The sequence below is a fragment of the Anolis sagrei genome, chromosome 1 (assembly GCF_037176765.1).
Source record: "Anolis sagrei isolate rAnoSag1 chromosome 1, rAnoSag1.mat, whole genome shotgun sequence".
Lineage (NCBI taxonomy): Eukaryota > Metazoa > Chordata > Lepidosauria > Squamata > Dactyloidae > Anolis > Anolis sagrei.
This window is the reverse complement of record NC_090021.1, coordinates 214994625-215016772: the sequence shown is the minus strand read 5'-3', so window position 1 is coordinate 215016772 and position 22148 is coordinate 214994625. Positions and strand designations below refer to the sequence as shown.

Below are 22148 nucleotides of genomic sequence, written 5' to 3'. Positions count from 1 at the left end.
GCAAAACCTTTTGAATTTCATTTCCATTCATAGAGAGAAGTTGAGCCAGCAGCACTAAGATAACCATAGTTGTGTGTGTTTGAGCAAGGTGAATAGTGTACCAGATCCTGATATTATCGCAGAAACTTGGAACCTGACATGTTTTGAAGACAATCCTATTGAGTCAGAAACCAGACTGTCAATGTTATTGAATATACAAGGTCTACATGCCCATCTAAGTCCTTTTCATCATCATTGTACTTTGTAATTATACTTAACAACCAAGGCACAGAAATCAATGTGTTTATTCCCAGGAAAACATGGATTCCTGGATTAGCAGCTTCTCGGCTGTCATATTCCTCTGAGGTTCTGTGTAACAGTGGGAAAAATCCAGAGTGGATAAAACTGTTAACTTTAAAAGAAGAAGAAGAAGCTGAAATAATTTAAACTTGATTTTTTCCATAAATAAAATAGTAAGGGGTAAATCCATCAATTAGTTCAAGTTAGAATACACAAATCTATGAATGGAAACATGACAAGCTGCTATTACATAAATTGCATTGACTCAATGGATCTGCTCCAAACTAGGAAGTAGATTAAAGCCTAAATTACTCTTGTGTCTAAAAATCACAATTAAAACTAAACACCATCATAAACATATTAGCTAACATACTCCTATATTATTATAAAAAGTAATGAATTGCTCTGTCATGCTAACATACATCAAGATATCAAAATCAAATATAGGCACTCATTTGTATTTTTTAAAGACTAGCTTATCAAACACTGAGCAATAACTACCGGTTTGTGCTTCTGTTTCTATGCTTTCACTTGCTTTTTTGCAGCAGATTAAAGTTGCATGATATAGAACCATACATTTGGTTCTCTGCCAAGCAATGCAGAAGCGTAACAGACACGACACAAGAAAGGAGGATGGAAGGAATACCACACTTTGCCAGAGAAAAAGTCATTGTTACCATCTTCACTTAGCTGTCAAAATCTATAGTGAATGGCAAAGAACAAATTGTATATTTATACCACTGATTAAAAAAACATGTGAAGTATAATCAAAACCTATTTAGATTAGTGATTTAAACTAGGGGTTCACTTGGTCAGAGAACTTGGAAAATCCAAACCTGGTTAACTCAATTTGCTTTTGCGCTAACTCACTAGATTCTTCTCTTGGTACTACTTCTTTGAGATGTTTTCTTTAAACCTCTTCCACGTACTCTTCACTCTTGGCTTGTCCCCCTCTCTCATTTTCTAACTCTCCTATTCTGTGTTTTGTCCACTCCCTTTTAGTGATACAATTAAGATAAGATGGGTGCAGAGAATAATGAGTTTGTTAGATAACTGGTCATTTAAATTAAAAAATGCCACAGATTGACTTTCAGATCCTATCTTCTGAATGAAGCATGTGTTCAATCACTGCTTTTTGCAGACCACAACTCTTGATTGGGAGAATGGAGGTAGAAAAGATGTGATTCAGTTGTGCAGAATGGTATTTTGCATATATGTAAAAGTGTCTGATTATGAATTCTCCACCTCTGATAAATTGACCAATCTCTGTAGCTATCCACTAAACTGCTAGACCTGTAGTGGATCTGTGTCATTTACCTGAAATGTTCCCTTCCTTATTAGCCTTTCTGCAAGAAAATATATGAAGAGTTAATGTTGTGGTCAAGTTGCTGGGGTTGGGAACAAAAGAGAAGTTCATGTGATTGACATGCTTAACTGAACAGGCTTTGATGCTTTAAGAAATCCTTTCCTAGTCTACAAAAAAGGCTCCATCATCCACAGATAACAATAGTATCTTGAGTTTGTAGTCTATGTGGGGGTAAATACATTTTAAAAGAAGGTCTTTCTCTCTATCGCTAGCCCTCCCTATTGAAGAAGTCACAATTCAAGAAGATAGTGACAAGATGGGATATGCAAAAGGCCTGGAAACCATAGCCTCTGAGAAGCAGCTTAGGGAGGAGGAGGGTTAAGAGATTACCCATGTTAAAATATTTGAAAGAATGTCATATTGAGGTGAGACCAAGCTTATGTTCTGCTACTCCAAAGAGCAGGACACAACACAATGGATTCAAACTACAGGAAAAGAGATTTCACCTAAATATTAGGAAGAGCCTCTTGAGAGCAGGACCTTCTTTGACAGTGGAACACACTGATTCAAGTGTGGTGGAGTCCCTTTCTCTAGAGATTTTCAAACAGTTACTGGATGACCATCTGTCAGAACTGATTTGATTGTGTACTTCTGCATGGCAGGGGGTTGGATTAGATGTCCCTTAGTGTCAACAGTGACAACCTCCATACCATTGTCTGTAATTTCCAAGAGTGACCAAAGGAAAATACTTCAATTGTTTAACATGAGAGGTGTAGGTAGGGACTGTTATATAACTAGTACTCTCTACCTATGTAATGTCTGAACAGGATTATATCCTAAAAGCATATCCTAAAGATTGTTTTGAGCATAGCTCCTAGGAGAATATTGAATGAAGAGGTTCTGGTTTCTGCGTCTTCAGTATAATTCATTGTTTTTATACTCAAAAATACTACATATACAATACTTTTATTCACCACACTATCAGCTTTGTAGTTGTTGTTCAGGCTTGGCCACGAGTCCCCGTCAGGGGAGATGGTGGTGGGGTATAAATAAATAAAGATTATTATTATTATTATTATTATTATTATTATTATTATTACAATTAGTTCAGGCATGATTTTACCTGCCTAGCTGATGATCTAAAAAAAAAAAAAAAAAAAGCTAAATCGAAATCCCGTTGCTGCCTTTCATAGTTCTGCCAGATACAGGAGCTTTGGGAAAAGAAAAAAGTTAACTCACTATACTTCATCTGATCTTATAAAAGATAAACGGCAAAACAAATGCAAATTAACACTTATAATAATGTTTGAATGGTTTCTCTATTGTGTAATGCTAGACAGACAGGATGTCATCAGAGACACTAAGCCCCAGGGTAGGTCAACATTACAATAGGAAGAATGTGTAGATTTTATGTTTGCACCTGAAGTTGACACAAGCTGTCACATTATGTGCAGTGCTACAAGATACACAGAAGCTATGTTCGCACCTGTTGGAAATGTCAGGTGTAACCTTGTTTAATATTTAGCGTGAGCCAGGGAAAGCTGGAGCACAATGAAATTGGAATTACTGCACCTATGACAACCCATGAATAATTTCCTACATTTCACTCAGTGTGCATCGTTAGACTCAAGTTACAAACCAATGCACACTGACTGAGCTCTGCTGCGCAGAGTACAGTATGATGCACCAGGATTTTCTTCCATGTTAAAAAATGCATAGAGCTGCTGCAATGCTGGATGCCTACACACATTAACTTGGAAGTAAGCCCCATTGGAAAAAAAAATCAGATCATTCTTCCAAGTGAGCAGGCATCAGCTCAGGCCACCCGCCTCCCCCTGAAGCACTAAAAGCAGCTGCAGATGTTTATCAGGAAGACCATCTTCATGAAAATGTTTTTTTTTGGGAAGTTTGAAGTTTGAAACCCCAGTAAGAAAGGCTTCAGTGGCTGTTTGCAGATGGAATATTATGTAATATTGCATTTTATTGCTTCCCATGGCCTCACATAGTAATTGAAATAATAAAAAAGCCAAAATAACATTTGATCATTATGCAGTGTGTGTTTAAGAAGAGCTACACACAAAATGGCTGCAAAGAAAATGAGAGATGTCATCAGTTTATGCAATCCTCTATACAACATTACATTCTTAGTAGAATGACAACATATATCAATTAATTTTTTTAAAAAAATAAAAATAAAAAGTCTTGCCTGGCATTGATTTTGATATTTTTATCGACAACATTGCCAGACAAGAGAACTGAAATAACATTTAAAACAAAAATAAAGATTTGGTCACAAAAGACAGCTGTGTAACAGTTCAAAATGGTGGCAGCATTTTGGAAGAAATTTCCTGAAACAACTTACAGAGGGACAGAAGGGAAGTTTGAAAAGTTTATTGCAATAATAAGGAGAAATAACTGAAATCTTCTTCCATAAAGAAGTGAAGAATAAAATGAGATATTGAGAGGGAATGATATAGCCTTCTGGGCATTCAAAGACTGCAATATCCAGTTGCTATACACAACCAACGGTGAAGGATGTTGGATGCTGAAATCTAATTATGCTTCCACACCATTTGAATAAATCTAACTGGAGTAGATCTACTGAATTCATGGAATTTATGTAAGTGTTGACTTACTGAGCTTTCATTGATCCAATGAAAGCTCTGTGTGTGTATGGGGGGGGGGTGGTTCTGTGTCAGGAGCAACTTGAGAAACTGCAAGTCGCTTCTGGTGTGAGAGAATTGGCCATCTGCAAGGACATTGCCCAGGAGACGCCCAGATGTTTTACCATCCTGTGGGAGGCTTCTCTCATGTCCCCGCATGAGAAGCTGGAGCTGACAGAAGGGTGCTCACCGCACTCCCCGAATTCAAACTGCTGAACTTTTGGTCAGTGGTCCTGCTAGCACAAGGGTTTAACCCATTGCACCACTGGGGGCTCCTAACTTTGGGTGAGTATTGTGTATGTTAGTTAAATCTAATTAAATTAGCTTTCAACATGTGTTCCCTTTACTACTGTCTCTGGGCAAAGGTAAGATCTTTTTGAATTATGACCCGTATTGTGATGATGCAACATATATTTTTGTAGTAGAAATAGTTTAGTAGACATAGGCAATACACGTTGCTTAACTCTGTATAAGTACAACACTATGAACATATGCAATTTTGAGCTGATGATTAAAATATGTGTGTGGAGAGAAACAATTTTAACAATAATGAAAAGCATATCATATAAAAAAAATAACTGTAAAAAAATTGTAAACAGAATATGGAACAGGCAAACATTTTTTTTCTTCTGAGTAACCAAGCACTTATGTCATACTTTAGTCACTATTCCATTTACAGTCTTGTAGATTACAAATGTTTTGCAAACAAGGATTTGAAATGGATTGAAATCTCAGGCAGAAATATTGCTGAGCTAGTAAGTAGGTGAAATGTCAATCAAAATGCAAAGGCGAAAATATCCTTTTCGCTTAAGAGCCACATATGTATTCAAGAGGACCTATGTATTCAAACTGACAGTTTATATGCTAAAATCTTCTTTCCATATATGATCCGAACAGACAGCTTTGTGCCCTTCCTAACTAAAGAAAAAGGTCAATTGACATATTTCCTTATGTTTTCATGCTTCATTGGCCTGTTTTGGGCAATCATATCCTGGCTTAATATAGTATCTTTCACAAGCTTCATGGACCTACATGCTGCCCATTGCTACTGACTCATTACTTCTTTCTCATAAGTGGAAAATAAGGAATTTGTAGTTAATTATAATTTCCCATGCATCTGAAGCAGGAAACTATGATTTATGGCTTCCAAAACCAAAAAAGATATGAAGCGATTCTTTAAGTTTGGGTTCCATATCTAAGCTAATTTCAAAGCCAGTATTCATAGTTTCCAAATGAAACTTAATGGGAATTTAAGGTTTGCTCTGGTTGCCTGCTTGCTCACTTTCTTATTCACATGAAGAAATGCAGAGAGCTCATCATGCTGGCTCACCAAAACATTTCAACCCGTGATACAACAGCTCAAATGAAGTTGCTGTTACAGAGATGAACTGGATTCTACATTAATCATAGCATGGAAAGGAATATATTGTACAGGTCTCTCTTTTTATCATAACATACTCAATGCAATGAAAACACACAAGATTGTGAGAATATGTGCAGACAGTTTAACTTTCTTCTTCTTTGGAAGTTGGTTGGAAATGCAGGGCATAGTATCATCTCATTTATGTTTATTTTACTAAAATATAAGCACTCCAAAGTAAATTCAAGTTATTAAGAATGGTTTCGATGTCAACTATCATATATAAAAAAAACAAGACTAAAAAAAAAACACAATTCAAAGACACGTCATTATACTGAAAAAAGCAGATCAATTAAATCTGCAATTGTTTTCATGTGATTATAACAATAATTTTCAAGGAAAAAATACATAATCTGATTTAATATTTGCCCAAGTCTAGGTCACATCTTTTAAGGTAATAGTCACAATTACATTCCATCACATTCTCCCACTCAGGTCCCTCTTTCTCCACATGAAATGTTGATGTTTTCATCAGGGAGCAGGTTCCTTACAAGCCTCTGTACAAACTGAGATCATGTTTCTGTATGGTGAATGAGATCATACATAGTGGAGCACTGTTCTGACTACAGAGGTTATGCCTCCACTGTAGGAAGAACAATGGGGAAAGTGACAGTGAGGTGACATAGGCTCAACAAAGAAACTGAGTAGTATTTCAAGAAATAATCAATTTGCTAATAGACTTTCCTATGTATTGTACAGAAAATCCCTAGTTTCAGAATTTAAGACTGAACAAAAAGTACGTTTCTGTGGCTGCATCTCACAAATGAGAAGGACTTCTACAGCAACTTTAAAGCATCCATATTTTTTCACCATTGGTCCTATAAATCTTAGATCGACAGAAAGAGCAAGAAGTGTTCAATGTTATCCAAGCCTGTGAAGATTGTGGTGTCATACTGGAGGCACAACAAATTAGGAAATGGTAATCACCAGAGAAATTAGGGTAACTAGAAACAGTCTAACCATAGGGGATTGTAATGCAACATTTTTCAAGGTAGACTGATGTATAGTGTAAGATGATCCTGTGAGTTGAATATCCCTTATTCAAAATGCTTGGGACTGGAATTGTTTTGGGTTTCAGATTGCTTCAGATTTTGGAATATCTGTATTTAGATATATGTAGCTAATGAGATATCTGTTGCGCAGCAAGCGAATTCTATTCAGCATCCTAAGCCCAAATGCACAAGACTCACAGACTAGAGGAAAAATGAACAGAAAAATCTTTACTCTTAATAGCAGAGATGGAACATAAACTTGCAATGTTGCATAAAAAAAAGCAAACAGTGCAAGAAACTTACATAGTCTTTGTAAGTAACACAAAATAAGGGATCTTCATCTTAAGTCAAATGAGAGAGCAAAACATAAACCTTGAGTAAACAGCTATTCCACCATAGCCTCCTTTACAGCAGCATAACAGCTTCTCTCCAAACTGCTCCCCAGAGCAGAGCCTTTGAGCATAGATCTCCTCAGAGAAAAAGCTCTCCACCACCACCACCAACTGTATTATAAAAAACCCATACAGTTATACACCAATGGGTGTGGTCCAAGTTTGCTGGTTGGCCTACATTACCAGTTGCACAGAATAATTACCATTGTAAGGTTTTTCTTCAACACACACACACACACACACACGGTCCTGCTACAACTTACTGTAACAATATCTTGGAGATGGGATCCATGTCTGAATATGAAATCAATTTATGTTTCATATACCTTATATACATAACCTGAAGATATTTTTATACAATATTTTAGTACTTTTGTGTACGAAACAACATTTGTATATATTGAACCATCAGAAAGCAAATATGTCACGCTCCTAGCTATCCATGTGAATTATTTTGAAGTATTTTGGAATTCCAGATAAATGATGCTCTATCTGTTTTAATTTATAGTGTATTCGTTTATAGATTAAAAGTATGTTTAGTCACACTGACTCCCCCTTTTTGACCTTTTCCATACATCAAACTATTTAGCTATAAGTGGGCATCCCATTAAGAGTGTTTTACAAGTCCACACTACTAGACATTTGTGAAAGGACAAAACGCAGTTAAGACTTCCACCCTTACCACCTAGTTAGAAGACTTGGAGGCAAATGTGATCTTGTGTAATGGCCTTATTTTCAAATGAAAGATCAGTGAAATGCAACATTACTACATATATGCATTCATATCACTGTAAACTATTATGGCTTACCTTGAAAACTGCTGCTGCAATCCACGCATTTGAACTCTGTTGTGCTCAGATTCCAGTGTTACCTCTCGTAATTTTTTTTCGCTTTCAAGCCTCAAGCGTCGCTCTTCCTCCAACTCATGTATCAGCTTCTCACGCTTAAAAAGAGAACAGGACAAAACTCACAAATGTTGGAATGCAAATATAGGTACTGCTTGAGACTTTCAAAATGACGCTGATCCTTTTTCTTTTATAAAAAGTAAACTGTCTTTAATAAATAAATGATTGCACCACAGTGTTCATTTTCATTTCTTTTCATTTTAACCTTTTCCACCATTGTTAGATAAAGATAGAGACAAAGAGAGATGAAGAGATTCTCTAAGGAGGTAAAACAAAGGAGGAGAATAAACCAGATTTGGTTCTTATAATTTCAAATAGTCCTCTATCAAAGGACTTTGATAACTCCTGGGTGTTTTTAGTTCTTCTTTTGATACCTGAACGAACAAATGACTATAGTCCCAGCATGCCACTCTGGGTAAACTGCATCCCATTCACACTTCCACAGTGGAAAAACCATAGTCTGCTCTGATCTGATCTGATCTTGCCCTTGCCTCTACTGCTGTGCTTTGGGAGGTAGAAGCTGCCTTACACTGAGCAAGAGCATTGGTTCGCATGCTGCCTCTGTCAGCTCTGACTGGAAATAATCCTCTCCACAATTTCAAGCAAGATGCTCCCCTGGAGACCCCTCATCAAACCTAGTGGACTTCCATCTAAAAACTAACCAGGCCTGACAACCTCTGAAATCAGAAAAGATTTGACATTTTGAAAGTGGTATTTTCCCTCAAATAACTGTTAAACACCAGTTTGAGAACATTACCAGAACTGGACGATGGTACTGCTTTCATGTTCCCCATCTAGTCAGCCACTACGAAAAAGGAATATTGGACTAGACAGTCCATTAGCAGCACTCAATTCTTGTAATCACACCTAATTTGGCCCTAGAACTAAATATTTTTTGTTTTTAAAACTTTTTTAAAATTAAGTCAACTGAAAACCATTTGAAACAAGCCTAATGCAGGCAAGCTTTTACATAATATTAATATAGTCAGAACTCCTTCACCTCTTCCATGGGATTTAGGACATATACCTATGTTTACCTAGCTGAGGTTCATTTGCTATACCATTGTATGACCTCTGAAATCCTTTGAAAGGGAAAACCTTATAATCTACTCAGGAATATTGGAAAACAGAGCAGTTCATCTACTGTAGCCATCAGTAAATTTAGACATGTAAGCATGGATTTATTATTTTTGCGCATTGTTTCTAGATTCTACTGTTTGCAAATTGAGGTTATTTTTAGTAACCCAATATGCACATCCAGAATAGATTAATATATGTATAGAAGGGTAAGAGAGGGATATTGCTCCTCTCTACTGTTTGAATTCACTGCTTTCTCCAATTTTCTACTCCACTTATTAATATAGGACCTTATGCTTGCCTTTCTAATGGAATGGGTACCAAGAGATGTGCCCTTAATTTCTATTTATCCCAACACCCGAGACATAAAATGACCATGTGTTGTTTTTAAAAAAACAGAAAAAGAACCATATGATCTGTAGCTCGCTAAGGATGTTGATATATACGTCTAATAGTACTGGCCAAGTTTTATGACATAACCTACAACCATGTATTACGGAATTATGTATACAATTTCATTACAAAATAACAAAGCTGTCTTGGTATTAAGCCATTATCCCCATGGCTCTTCTGGTTATAAATCTTATAGGAAAATAAATATATAGTAGCACTAAGGAAGAGACCTAAAATATGAGCAATACAAAGTAGAAAACGAAACTTAGAGACAGTGATAAATAAGCAGATGAAACACAGGAAGGTTGCAAGGGATTAAATGAAGTATCTATATACTTGCAGTAAAATATGGGGGAATTATGCAGTGTCTCACTAGCCACACATAAACGATTGGAAGTAGGAATTTTTAAAGTGAAAAATACATTTCTATAAAAGAAATTTAGTACTCTAATTAAATTAGCCAATTAAAATGTACTTTTACTACGCCATAACACAATTCTCTATGAAGCTGAAAACAATACTTTAAGGATAGAAATATGCAACATATCCATACTGTGATAATCCTGCAAAATCTATTGTCTTTCTTGCGGATTCGAAAGATAACCAACCTCTGTTAGGGTAGAAATGCCTATTAAATAGCAACTGTGTCTCTCCTAAATGCCTGACTGCTGCTAGTGTAAAATTAATGATAAGGATGATTCATTTGCAACCTAGTACGAACACCTAGAAGTGGGAGCTCTTGAATCCTTCGATGTCTATCAGTTTCCCTCTACCAAGGCACGCTCACCCACACCATGGCCAAAGCCATTCAATATTTTAGGGGAATCACAAAGCGGAGTTGCCATGAACATACCTCATAAATACAGTCACAAACCAGCTTAGCTTAGATGCTCCTTTCCTTCTTGCTATGAGAGGTGGACTATAACACTAAGATTTTGTCTCTGGTTACATCTGAATGCACACTAGCTGCCATTTTGCAGCCACTTAACTTTGTCCACTATTCACAATATTCTCATAGTTTTAGAAAAGTAACTTATTTTCTATGGGCATTAGAAAATAAATATGAACTATGTTAAAACTACTATAAGAACTATGTAAAAAGTCATTATAACAACTTCTTGCATCTATATTTGTCTTCTCTTTTGAAATGGCTTCTACAAAATTTTCACCTTAGTACAAAAGACTGCTACAAACCAGCAATCCGTATTCTTACTTTTGGGACTCCATTGTGAAATCTATTGTGCTATTTCATCTTTAACCACATCCCATTTGGCCTCTTGTTCATGAGGGGGTGTTAAATATTATACTTTACCAATTCCTCTCCTCACTGAACGACTGTGCATGAATTTGTAAAGTGTTGCAGTGTGCACATAAAACAGAAAATTCTGTGATTTATTTTAAATCCATACAGATGTCATCATGTAAGTCTTAAAGAACACTCTAGTCAAGACTAGACAAAAACTTTATTGTGTCATTTAATCAAGAATGGAACATGAATGGGAGTAAATGAAATTAAATATCCTGCTACCTTGTGACTAAACTGTATAGTAGAATTGTATACATTCATATAGTATTAGACTCTTAACAAGTTACCAAAAACAGGCAGTAAATTAACTGCTCGATCCTAGAAGAAGTGCTGGACCACTATGTGCTTTATCCTCATGTGGCCTAGTGCTATAAAGTGGATTAATATTAGTGCGAAATTATCAGAGAAGTACCCTGATTACTCTAATTAGTACGCAGAAAATTGCTGTTCTTTATTCTTATCTGGCTTCATGGATGCAAACAAAGATTTAAACAATACATCTTCAATTGCAATATTACTGATTCTTGAACATCTGATTATTATTGAAAATTATTATTAGAAAAGCCAGTAGGGATGAAATATAACAAGTTTATATATTTGTATATATTGTTGCCCTGTTTGATCTTTTGAATGGAAGTAAAGATGTTGTTACTTGTTAAAAAAAGAAAGAAATATAACAAGTTGAATCATTCAATACTGTAAGTAGCAAAAGTAGCAAACCTGAAAAGTAAAATATGAGTTTTGAAAGGTTTGAAATCAGGAGGTAAATTTAGTGAAATTTGGTTTCCTTTTATTTATTTTATCAGCAAACATAGCTTGAGTTTGTGTCTCATCCACAAGAGATTTTGGAAAATTGTAGCTTGTCATTTATGTCTATTTCAGAATTTCTCTTCTAGTTTTAATGGTTTTTATTGCTGCTATGTATATACTGAATGTTTGACTGTTTTATAATGCCCATATAAATACAAGTAATACATTGATACAGTACTACTTATTATATTGTAATTTGTTGGTAGAAAAGTATTTAAGAAACCTAAACTATATAACTGCTAGATGTTAAAATCGTAAGTCTGCATGTTACATTAAATGTTAGGAGAGAAACATCCCCAAACAAAATGGAAATTACTGGTTTTATTAAGATCATATCATTCCCTCTGCCTTTGGTAATCCACAAAAAAAGGGACCTGGGCATGTTGAAGCTTTGCATAGATTTGCGTTCTTTCCTAGTTTTTGCAATATCACTGTTGGAGTTTGTGGCTTTCCCTCTCTTCTGAAACTGGAATGAGACTGGAATGAAGAAAATGATCCACACTACCTACTTTGAACTGCCATATAATCCAATTCAAAGCAGACAATCTGGCAGTGTAGAAGGGGCCCCTGGCCTAGAATTCATTTAGGGATTTGATGATAAAAAAAGAATGACAGGTATCACTAATGTAAAAGCAGTTTAATTTACAATGAATAGATACGATAAGTGTTTCAGAACAGTCAAAAAGTTTCAAACTTGTATTAGACAATAGGGTTTTATTTTGTGATGTATTGTAATTTGTGTATTTTAGTGCAAATATTGAAACAAGTCCTGCTCTCCACAGGTGGTATGCTGCCCCCACCCCCACCAAGTTTATATAGGTCGATACAACACACAATTACCTGGAATAAGTCTAAAATTAGTAGACTTATTTAGTAGACTGAAGTAGCTACGATCTACACAAACAAAGCTTTACTGCATAGGTGTAAGACCATACCTGTATTCCAAAACCAGAAAACTAATTCCTCACATTCCTCTTAGCTAAGTTGAAAATGGGGGCATATATGCTCTGATATTCTCAAATGGAGGCAAGTCATTGTGTATCTAGTGTGACAAGCTGAGATAAAGTGAGCAGTTTGGTTATAAAAACATCCTTTTACACTCCTTGATAGGCCTGCTAACCTCTACAGGCAGTCTGCACTCCCTGCATTTAATGATGGAAACACACCATTGATAAGAGGCACAGGTCTTCATATGGGTTCCTTTAGTGGGCTATTCCATTCTGCTCATAGATGGTTGGGTTGTTGTTTTTTCTTCAATCAGCAAATGAGAGGAAAGAGATTTATCCCAGACTGTTTATTCTACAGATATTTAAGAAAATATGGATGCTATAAACACTTTATCCTAAAAACATGATTTTAAAAATATCTCAAAACTGAGACAAGCATGAAAAGGGAGAAATAACATGAGTTCCAGCCCATTCGTTCAGGAGATGTTAGAAGACTTTCAAACACAAATTGAAACAAATCACAGAGCTCCCCTGGCTCCATGCCGTTTGTGGCAGTAGAATATTTGGGCTTGAGCTTCTAGTATACAGGTTTAATGATTCCAGCTTCAGACAGTCCTTTGTCTGTTCTTCATTGACTGCTGTTCAACTAAATGTTTCTCATCCTGCAATCAATATTTCTTTACAAAAATAAACCTAAGCATTGACAAACAACTCTGCAGCATATTCCAGCTTTCCTGGCACTAGATTTCAATAGAATGAACAACTATTGCACCGAAGTTTGTGGAATGAAACGAAATTGTATTTATTATGGTTTCTACCAGCTTTTTTCCATTGAATTATTCTGCTACATTAGAAAAGATTCCTAGATTCCCTCTCTCTAGTTAGTTAACACAACCTCTGTCTCGTATTACCATTCCATACTATACCCCCTCCCCCAACACAAAGTAGTGTGCTTTTGGGTCTTTCCCAAGCAAAGGTGACAGGATATTTTTTTTTTTTTGGCAAAGTTTATTCAGGGAAGTTTGTCATTGCTTTTTCCCTAGGCTGTGAGAGTGGGAATTGCTCAAAGTGACCAAGTTTTTCATGGCTAAACAGGAATTCAAACCTTGGACTCCCAAAGTCCTACTCCAAACTGAAAGCATTCCACCACGCTGAATCATAAAATCATAGAATTATAGAGTTGGAAGAGACCTCATGGGCCATCCAGTCCAACCCCCTGCCAAGAAGCAGGAAAATCGCATTCAAAGCATCCCTGACAGATGGCCATCCAGCCTCTGCTTAAAAGCCTCCAAAGAAGGAGCCTCCACCACACTCTGGGGCAGAGAGTTACATCGCTGAACAGCTCTCACAGTCAGGAAGTTCTTCCTAATGTTCAGGTGGAATCTCCTTTCCTGTAGTTGACTATCAGGTATGGTGTGTATAATAAAATTAGAGAGGTAATAAGGACAGTTTGCATGGCAGACATCTTTCCTCTAAAACCTGATATTTCAGTTTTGGTAGTTCTAGAATATCCTCCTCCGACTGAATTCTTCCTTCCTAATAAAGGCTTTAAGAAAGCAATACCTAAGGCCTAAGCTAAATTATCCCCGTTTACAAACAAGATTTCCAGTGACTGATATTCCAGACTATGCTAAATCCCTTCTTCAATCTATACATAAACATAAGCCCAAAACCAAAAAGCACATGCAGGTGATTTAATTGTAGGAGGAATCCAACCCTGAAGCCCATTGCTTCTTTGCTGTTGATTCCCTGTGAGGTCCCAATGTCACTGTAACATTGGGATAATCCCCTTGTCAGGGGCATAGACTGTTGACTGCGGCCTCATGCTTTTCCTAGTTAACTATTATTATTTCTTTAAAGATTGTTTGGAAAGTGCCTTTGTTTCATCTTGAGCCTCTGGTTTGTTTTCTCTCTCTCTCTCTCTCTCTCTCTCTATATATATATATATATATCTATAAATTTCCTACTGGCGTCCAACGGGGAAGCAAAACTCTAAAACCCCTCCACAAAACTCCACCAAAATTGCCATGCCCCAAGGACAACCCACTAGGTACAAACTAATCCAGTCAGAAATCAAAACAACACAACCACACACAGAAAAAATGGCAAAACAACTGAGCATGCGCACTGGCGCAAAGTCCCCAGCGCGCGCACACACATGGCCGAACGGCCAACGCACTTCCCTCCCTCCCTCGCCCCTCCCAGCGCGAACACGTCACCGCACTTCCCCACGGCACACACACACACACACACACACACACAAACAACGCAACTTCCCCCCGCCCCCTTCCCTCCATCCCCTCCTTCATCTTACTCCTCCCACGCTGCCTCCAAGCCCCGCTCCGCACACTCCAAGCCTCGCCGCGCCGCATCCCCACTGGAAAGACACGCCCCCTCCCTTCGCCCCACCCCTTCCCTCCCTGATTGACTCCTGGAAGGAAAGGGGTGGGGCGAAGGGAGGGGGCATGTCTAACCGGAGAGGGAGGGAGGAGGGAAGGAGTGAGTCACGGAGGAAAGGGGTGGGGCAAAGGGAGGGGGCGTGTCTTCAAAGTCGCCCCCTCCCTTCTCCCCACCCCTTCCCTCCCTGAGTCACTCCTTCCCTCCTCCCACCCCCTCCGGAAAGACACGCCCCCTCCCTTCGCCCCACCCCTTTCATTCCAGGAGTCAATCAGGGAGGGAAGGGGTGGGGCGAAGGGAGGGGGCGTGTCTTTCCGGAGGGGGTGGGAGGAGGAAAGGAGTGACTCAGGGAGGGAAGGGGTGGGGAGAAGGGAGGGGGTGACTTTGAAGACACAAGGATCCGGACCAAAGCATTCAATACGCCCAAATATCCACACAGATGGAGTTTGAGGGAAATAGACCTTGACATTTGGGAGTTGTAGTCACTGGGATTCAGAGTTCACCAAGACTCAAAGAGCATCCTGAACCCCACCAACGACAGAATTGGGGCAAACATGCCACACTGAACCCCCATGACCAACAGAAGATACTCAAGTTTACACACAAGCATAAAGAAGGGGGAGGAAGGAGGGATGCCAGAGAGAGGGGGGGGGGGAGGAAGGAGTGTGAGAGAGAGAAAGAGGGAAAGAGGGCGAGTGAAGGAAGGAAGAGAAGCCAGGCAGAGACTTCAAAACTCTTACTAAAGGCCACAGCAACGTGTGGCAGGGCACAGCTAGTATATATATATAACGATTTTTTCATGCTCAGTATTCCAGCCAAGTAAATAATTTGTTGTTTACACGCTTTCTGCTGCCTAAATCTTACCTTCCCATTTAGGATTGTTACATGCAGGAAAATAAGGTAGACTGAAGAAAGGCTACTGAATTGCAAAAATCGCTCAATAACATCTTGCGTATGCTCAGTGCACTTGAAAGACCAGCTCTTCCCAACCCTATATGTATAAATGTAGAAATTTTAGACAGCAAATCAGCCTAAAAATCCTGGATCAATTTATCCATTGGTCAATGTGAGTACTGAAATTTAACTCTTGTCAAAAAAGCAACCATCTTGTTCCCTGAGTAGTGGCAGAAAGGCAAGAGTTGAGTTCATCCCAGAAGAACTGAAAAGAAGCTCTCTACTCTTTCCACCATGACACCACTTCTGGATTAGAATAGTGGAATCATAGTTGGATGATACCACATAGGCCATCTAGTCCAACCCCATGCCATGTAGGGAAAGCGCCATCAAAATATCCTTGACAGATGGCCATCTAGCCTCTATTTAAAAACCTCCAAGGAAGCTTCCACGACACTCCAAGGCAGAAAGTTCTACTGCTGAACAGCTCTTACAATCAAGAATTTCTTCCTAATGTTTAATTGGAATCTCCATTCCTGTAATTTTAACCCATTGCTTCAAGCCCTAGTTTCTAGGGCAGCAGAAAACAAACCTGCACTCTCTTCCTTATAACATCCTTTCAAATATTTAAACATGGCTATAGTGTCCCCGGTGGCGCAGTGGGTAAAAGCACTGAGCTGCTGAGCTTGTTGATCAAAAGGTCGCAGGTTCGATTCCGGGGAGCGGCGTGAGCTTCCGCTGTCAGCCCTAGCTTCTGCCAACCTAGCAGTTCAAAAACATGCAAATGTGAGTAGATCAATAGGTACCGCTCCGGTGGGAAGGTAACGGCGCTCCATGCAGTCATGCCGGCCACATGACCTTGGAGGTGTCTACGGACAACGCTGGCTCTTCGGCTTAGAAATGGAGATGAGCACCACACCCCAGAGTCAGACATGACTGGACTTAATGTCAGGGGACTACCTTTACCTTTTACCTTATAGTGTCTCCTCTCAACCTTCCCTTCTGCAGACTAAACAGACCCAACTCCTTAAGCTGCTCCTCATATGACATGATTTCCAGACCTTTGATAAATTTAGGCACCCTCCTCCGGACACACTTCAGCTTGTCAATATCTATCTTGAATTGTGGTGCCCAGAACTAGACATAGTATTCCAAGTGAGGTTGGACCAAAGCAGAATAGAAGGGTACCATGACTTCCCTCTCCAGCAAAGGGTCACCGCCTTGTTGTGGCGCTGGAGCTTGAGCACCTCAATGATGTCATGAGCGAAACCGTGAAGGGCCACCCAAGACGGGACGGTCGTGGCAGAGAGGTCAGACCAAGCGTGATCCCTGGGGAAGGCAACGGCAAACCACCCCAGTATCCTTGCCAAGAAAACTAAATGGACCAGTACAACCAGAGATATGTCGGTATGCCATTGGAAGATGGGACTCCCAGGTCGGAAGATGGCCAAAATGCTACTGGGGAGGAGCAGAGGATAAGTTCAACTAACCCCAGATGTGATGACGCAGCTAGCTCAAAGCCGAAAGGAAGGCTAGCGGCCGACGGTACTGGAGGTGAACGACGAATCCGATGCCCTAAAGATCAACACACCATAGGAACCTGGAATGTAAGATCTATGAGCCAGGGCAAATTGGATGTTGTTATTGGTGAGATGTCAAGACTAAAGATAGACATTCTGGGGGTCAGCGAACTGAAATGGACTGGAATGGGCCACTTCACATCAGATGACCACCAGATCTACTACTGCGGACAAGAGGAACATCGAAGAAATGGAGTAGCCTTCATAATTAATAAGAAATTCGCTAAAGCAGTGCTTGGATACAACCCAAAAAATGACAGAATGATCTCAATTCGAGTGCAAGGAAAGCCTTTCAACATTACAGTGATCCAAATATACGCCCCAACCACAGCTGCTGAAGAAGCAGAAGTAGATCAGTTCTATGAGGATCTGCAGGACCTACTGGATAATACACCAAAAAGAGACATTATTTTCATTACAGGAGACTGGAATGCCAAGGTGGGAAGTCAAATGACAACTGGGATCACAGGCAAGCATGGTCTGGGAGAACAAAATGAAGCGGGACGCAGGCTGATAGAATTTTGCCAGGAAAACTCGCTGTGTATAACAAACACTCTCTTCCAACAACCTAAAAGACGGCTTTATACATGGACTTCACCAGATGGTCAGCACCAAAATCAGATTGACTACATCCTTTGCAGCCAAAGGTGGCGGACATCCATCCAGTCGGTGAAAACAAGACCTGGGGCTGACTGTAGCTCAGATCACGAACTTCTTATTGCTCAATTTAGAATAAAACTAAAGAGATCAGGGAAAATACACAGACCAGTTAGATATGATCTCAATAACATTCCTAGCGAATATACAGTGGAAGTGAAGAACAGATTTGAAGGGCTAGATTTAGTAAACAGAGTCCCAGAAGAACTATGGACAGAAGTCCGATACATTGTTCAGGAGGCGGCAACAAAGTACGTCCCAAAGAAAAAGAAAACCAAGAAGGCAAAATGGTTGTCTGCTGAGACACTGGAAGTAGCCCAAGAAAGGAGGAAAGCAAAAGGAAACAGGGATAAGGGGAGATATGCCCAGTTAAATGCGCAATTACAGAGGTTAGCCAGAAGAGACAAGGAACTATTTTTAAACAAGCAATGCATGGAAGTGGAAGAAGACAACAGAATAGGAAGGACAAGAGACCTCTTCCAGAAAATTAGAAACATTGGAGGTAAATTTCAGGCAAAAATTGGTATGATAAGAAACAAAGATGGCAGGGACCTAACAGAAGCTGAAGAGATCAAGAGAAGGTGGCGAGATTATACAGAAGATCTGTATAGGAAGGATAACAATATCGAGGATAGCTTTGACGGTGTGGTGAATGAATTAGAACCAGACATCCTGAGGAGTGAGGTTGAATGGGCCTTAAGAAGCATTGCTAACAACAAGGCAGCAGGAGACGACGGGATCCCAGCTGAACTGTTTAAAATTTTAAAAGATGATGCTGTCAAGGTGATGCATGCCATATGCCAGCAAATATGGAAAACACAAGAATGGCCATCAGACTGGAAAAAATGAACTTACATCCCCATACCAAAAAAGGGAAATGCGAAAGACTGCTCCAACTTCCGTACAGTGGCCCTTATTTCTCATGCCAGTAAGGTAATGCTCAAGATCCTTCAAGGAAGACTCCAGCAATACATGGAGCGAGAGTTGCCAGATGTTCAAGCTGGGTTTAGAAAAGGCAGAGGAACGAGAGACCAGATTGCCAATATCCGCTGGATAATGGAGAAAGGCAGGGAGTTTCAGAAAAACATCTACTTCTGCTTCATTGACTATTCTAAAGCCTTTGACTGTGTGGATCATAACAAATTGTGGCAAGTTCTTGGTGGGATGGGCATACCAAGCCACCTTGTCTCTCTCCTGAGGAATCTGTACAAGGACCAAGTAGCAACAGTCAGAACTGACCACGGAACAACAGACTGGTTCAAGATTGGGAAAGGCGTACGGCAAGGCTGCATACTCTCCCCCAACCTTTTTAACTTGTATGCAGAACACATAATGCGATGTGCGGGGCTTGATGAATGCAAAGCTGGGGTGAAAATTGCTGGAAGAAACATTAACAACCTCAGATATGCAGATGACACCACTCTGGTGGCCGAAAGCGAGGAGGAGCTGAGGAGCCTTCTAATCAAGGTGAAAGAAGAAAGCGCAAAAGCCGGGTTGCAGCTGAACGTCAAAAAAACCAAGATTATGGCAACAAGAATGATTGACAACTGGAAAATAGAGGGAGAAAATGTGGAGGCCGTGACAGACTTTGTATTTCTAGGTGCAAAGATTACTGCAGATGCAGACTGTGGCCAGGAAATCAGAAGACGCTTACTTCTTGGGAGGAGAGCAATGTCCAGTCTCGATAAAATAGTAAAGAGTAGAGACATCAGACTGGCAACAAAGATCCGCCTAGTCCAAGCCATGGTATTCCCTGTAGTAACCTACGGATGTGAGAGCTGGACCATAGGGAAGGCTGAGCGAAGGAAGATCGATGCTTTTGAGCTGTGGTGCTGGAGGAAAGTGCTGAGAGTGCCTTGGACTGCGAGAAGATCCAACCAGTCCATCCTCCAGGAAATAAAGCCCGGCTGCTCACTGGAAGGAAGGATACTAGAGACAAAGTTGAAGTACTTTGGTCACATCATGAGGAGACAGCAAAGCCTAGAGAAAACAATTATGCTGGGGAAAGTGGAAGGCAAAAGGAAGAGGGGCCGACCTAGGGCAAGATGGATGGATGGCATCCTTGAAGTGACTGGACTGACCTTGAAGGAGCTGGGGGTGGTGACGGCCGACAGGGAGCTCTGGCGTGGGCTGGTCCACGAGGTCACGAAGAGTCGGAGATGACTGAACGAATGAACAAAAACATGACTTCCCTTGATCTAGACACTATACTCCTTTTGATGCCCTCCAAAATCCCATTGGTATGGGCAATGGCCATGAACAGGAGCCACTGGTCCCTTGAGGTGGCATTGGTGCTTAACTCTTGCCACAGAATGATCCTCAACTTATCCACAGGACATACTGAAATTTGTAATTTGGTTCCCAAATCTCCCCTTCGCTTGCTTGTGCATGAGATCAACATATACATGAGTACATCCAGCAGTTCGTATTTATTTGGTCCCTTTACTTTGCCAGAACTCACCTGCCTAGTTAAGTCACTGTCCCAAAACTAAAAAGGTGTTGAGAATCCTCAACAAATTTAAGTGACTGCAAAATATTTGCTAGTGTGCCTGAGACCTATTCAGCTGCAACTGAAGACAAAATCTCAGTGTCATCTAAGCCAACAGTTTTTATTAGGCATATTTTTGACAACTCAGTTTCAGTTACCCCTAAAAGTTTGAATGGTTTGGGTCATAGTGTGAGACACTGTGCCTTGGTAATGATGAAAGGGTTCAAAAACTCCTGCGTCCAGATGTTAGTCCTAGGCTGCAAGTAATTATTTCTTAGTTCTCCTTTCATATGAGTCAACATTCAGGAATTTAGGAGATATGCAGCTGCCAACTTAATATGCATTTCCACCCTATCAGAGGTTAGTGAGCTTCCAAATCTGCAAGAAGGAACATAGATTTTGCAGGGCTACCACAGTACAGCAATGCTGCATATTTCTATATATGAAGTATTATTTTGGCTTCTTGCAGAATTGTGTTATGTAGTATTAAGGGCTATATTTCTTTTACAGAAATGTATTTCTCATTTTTAAAATCCCCACTTCCAAGCTAGCTAGTAGGCATGTATCCTGTGCATTGGTTAATTCCCACAGATTGATTTAGATATTTGCCAGAGGGGAGGCTGAGCAGCAAACTAGATGGAAATAGATCCCTCCCCAGTGAGCCCTTAGCTCTGCTCCATCTACCCTAGTGGACACCAGCTCTGACTGAGGAAGTTCCCTATTTTTCCCCTTTTAATTCCTGATCCTAATACCTAGCACTTTGTTTTTCCTTCCCAGTACCTCTCTAAGTAGGTCCACTCAATCTTTCTTCTATCTCCTCTGAACATCACTAAAATCTTAATTTACTACATCTCATAAGTCTTTCTTAGACTATTGCCTAATTTCCTGGACTTTCTTCCCAGATCTTTTAAAAAAGTTGTAATGCTAGACCTTCTTCTGATCATTTGAAGAATCTGAACCAGTTCCCTGAACAGTCTGAAACCTTATCTACACTGCCATATAATGAAGTTTGATGAATTGCAATATATGAGTTTACACTGACCATATGCATTATACAGCACTGTAGATGTGGCCAAAATCACAACACCAACTGCGCTTATAATTTCAAAGGATTCACCAGCACATGGATCAATCTTGTACAGATTTCCATCTAATCCTCTTTTCGACTATGGGCCAAGTCCATTTCCAGTTTACATCAAGCAATATTTTTTCTAAATAATATCCCAATCATGCTATCATTGCTCATTACTTTGTAATAACAAAAATCACAAGCAATCAGTTGCAAAGTCTGTGGAATTTTTTTAAGTCTAAGAATTCTGAAGGTTTTCAGTGACCCTGATATAAGCTTTAGAAGCAATGGTCAGTAGATTTCACATTTTATGCTTACAGTCAATGGAGTTATGCTTCACTGCCACTGCCCTTCTAAACCAATTGTATGTGATTTTAAAGTCTTGATGCGGCTACTCATTTCAACATAAAGAAGAGCATAGCTCTCACTATGCAATAGCTCAAAATTGCCACCAAGCGGCAGGACAGTGACTTTATTCAACTCCACTTTGGCTGCACTCCTCTGGCACTGTGGCGCACACAGTTTTAATTGCATCCATGGAAGAGAGAGTTGATGTTAAGAAGCTCCTTTTTT

At 39.6% G+C, this 22148-nt stretch overlaps 1 protein-coding gene across 4 annotated transcripts in view; it reads right to left on the bottom strand.

Moving 5' to 3' along the window:
* The window catches only part of NCKAP5 (NCK associated protein 5), a 797184-nt gene that overhangs the window by 386616 nt on the left and 388420 nt on the right, over positions 1-22148 (bottom strand). For all 4 annotated transcript variants that reach the window (XM_060775780.2, XM_060775773.2, XM_060775800.2 and 1 more), the window contains one exon: positions 7862-7995. In XM_060775780.2, the coding sequence (XP_060631763.2) occupies positions 7862-7995 (134 nt within the window). The remainder of the gene's footprint in view (positions 1-7861; positions 7996-22148) is intronic.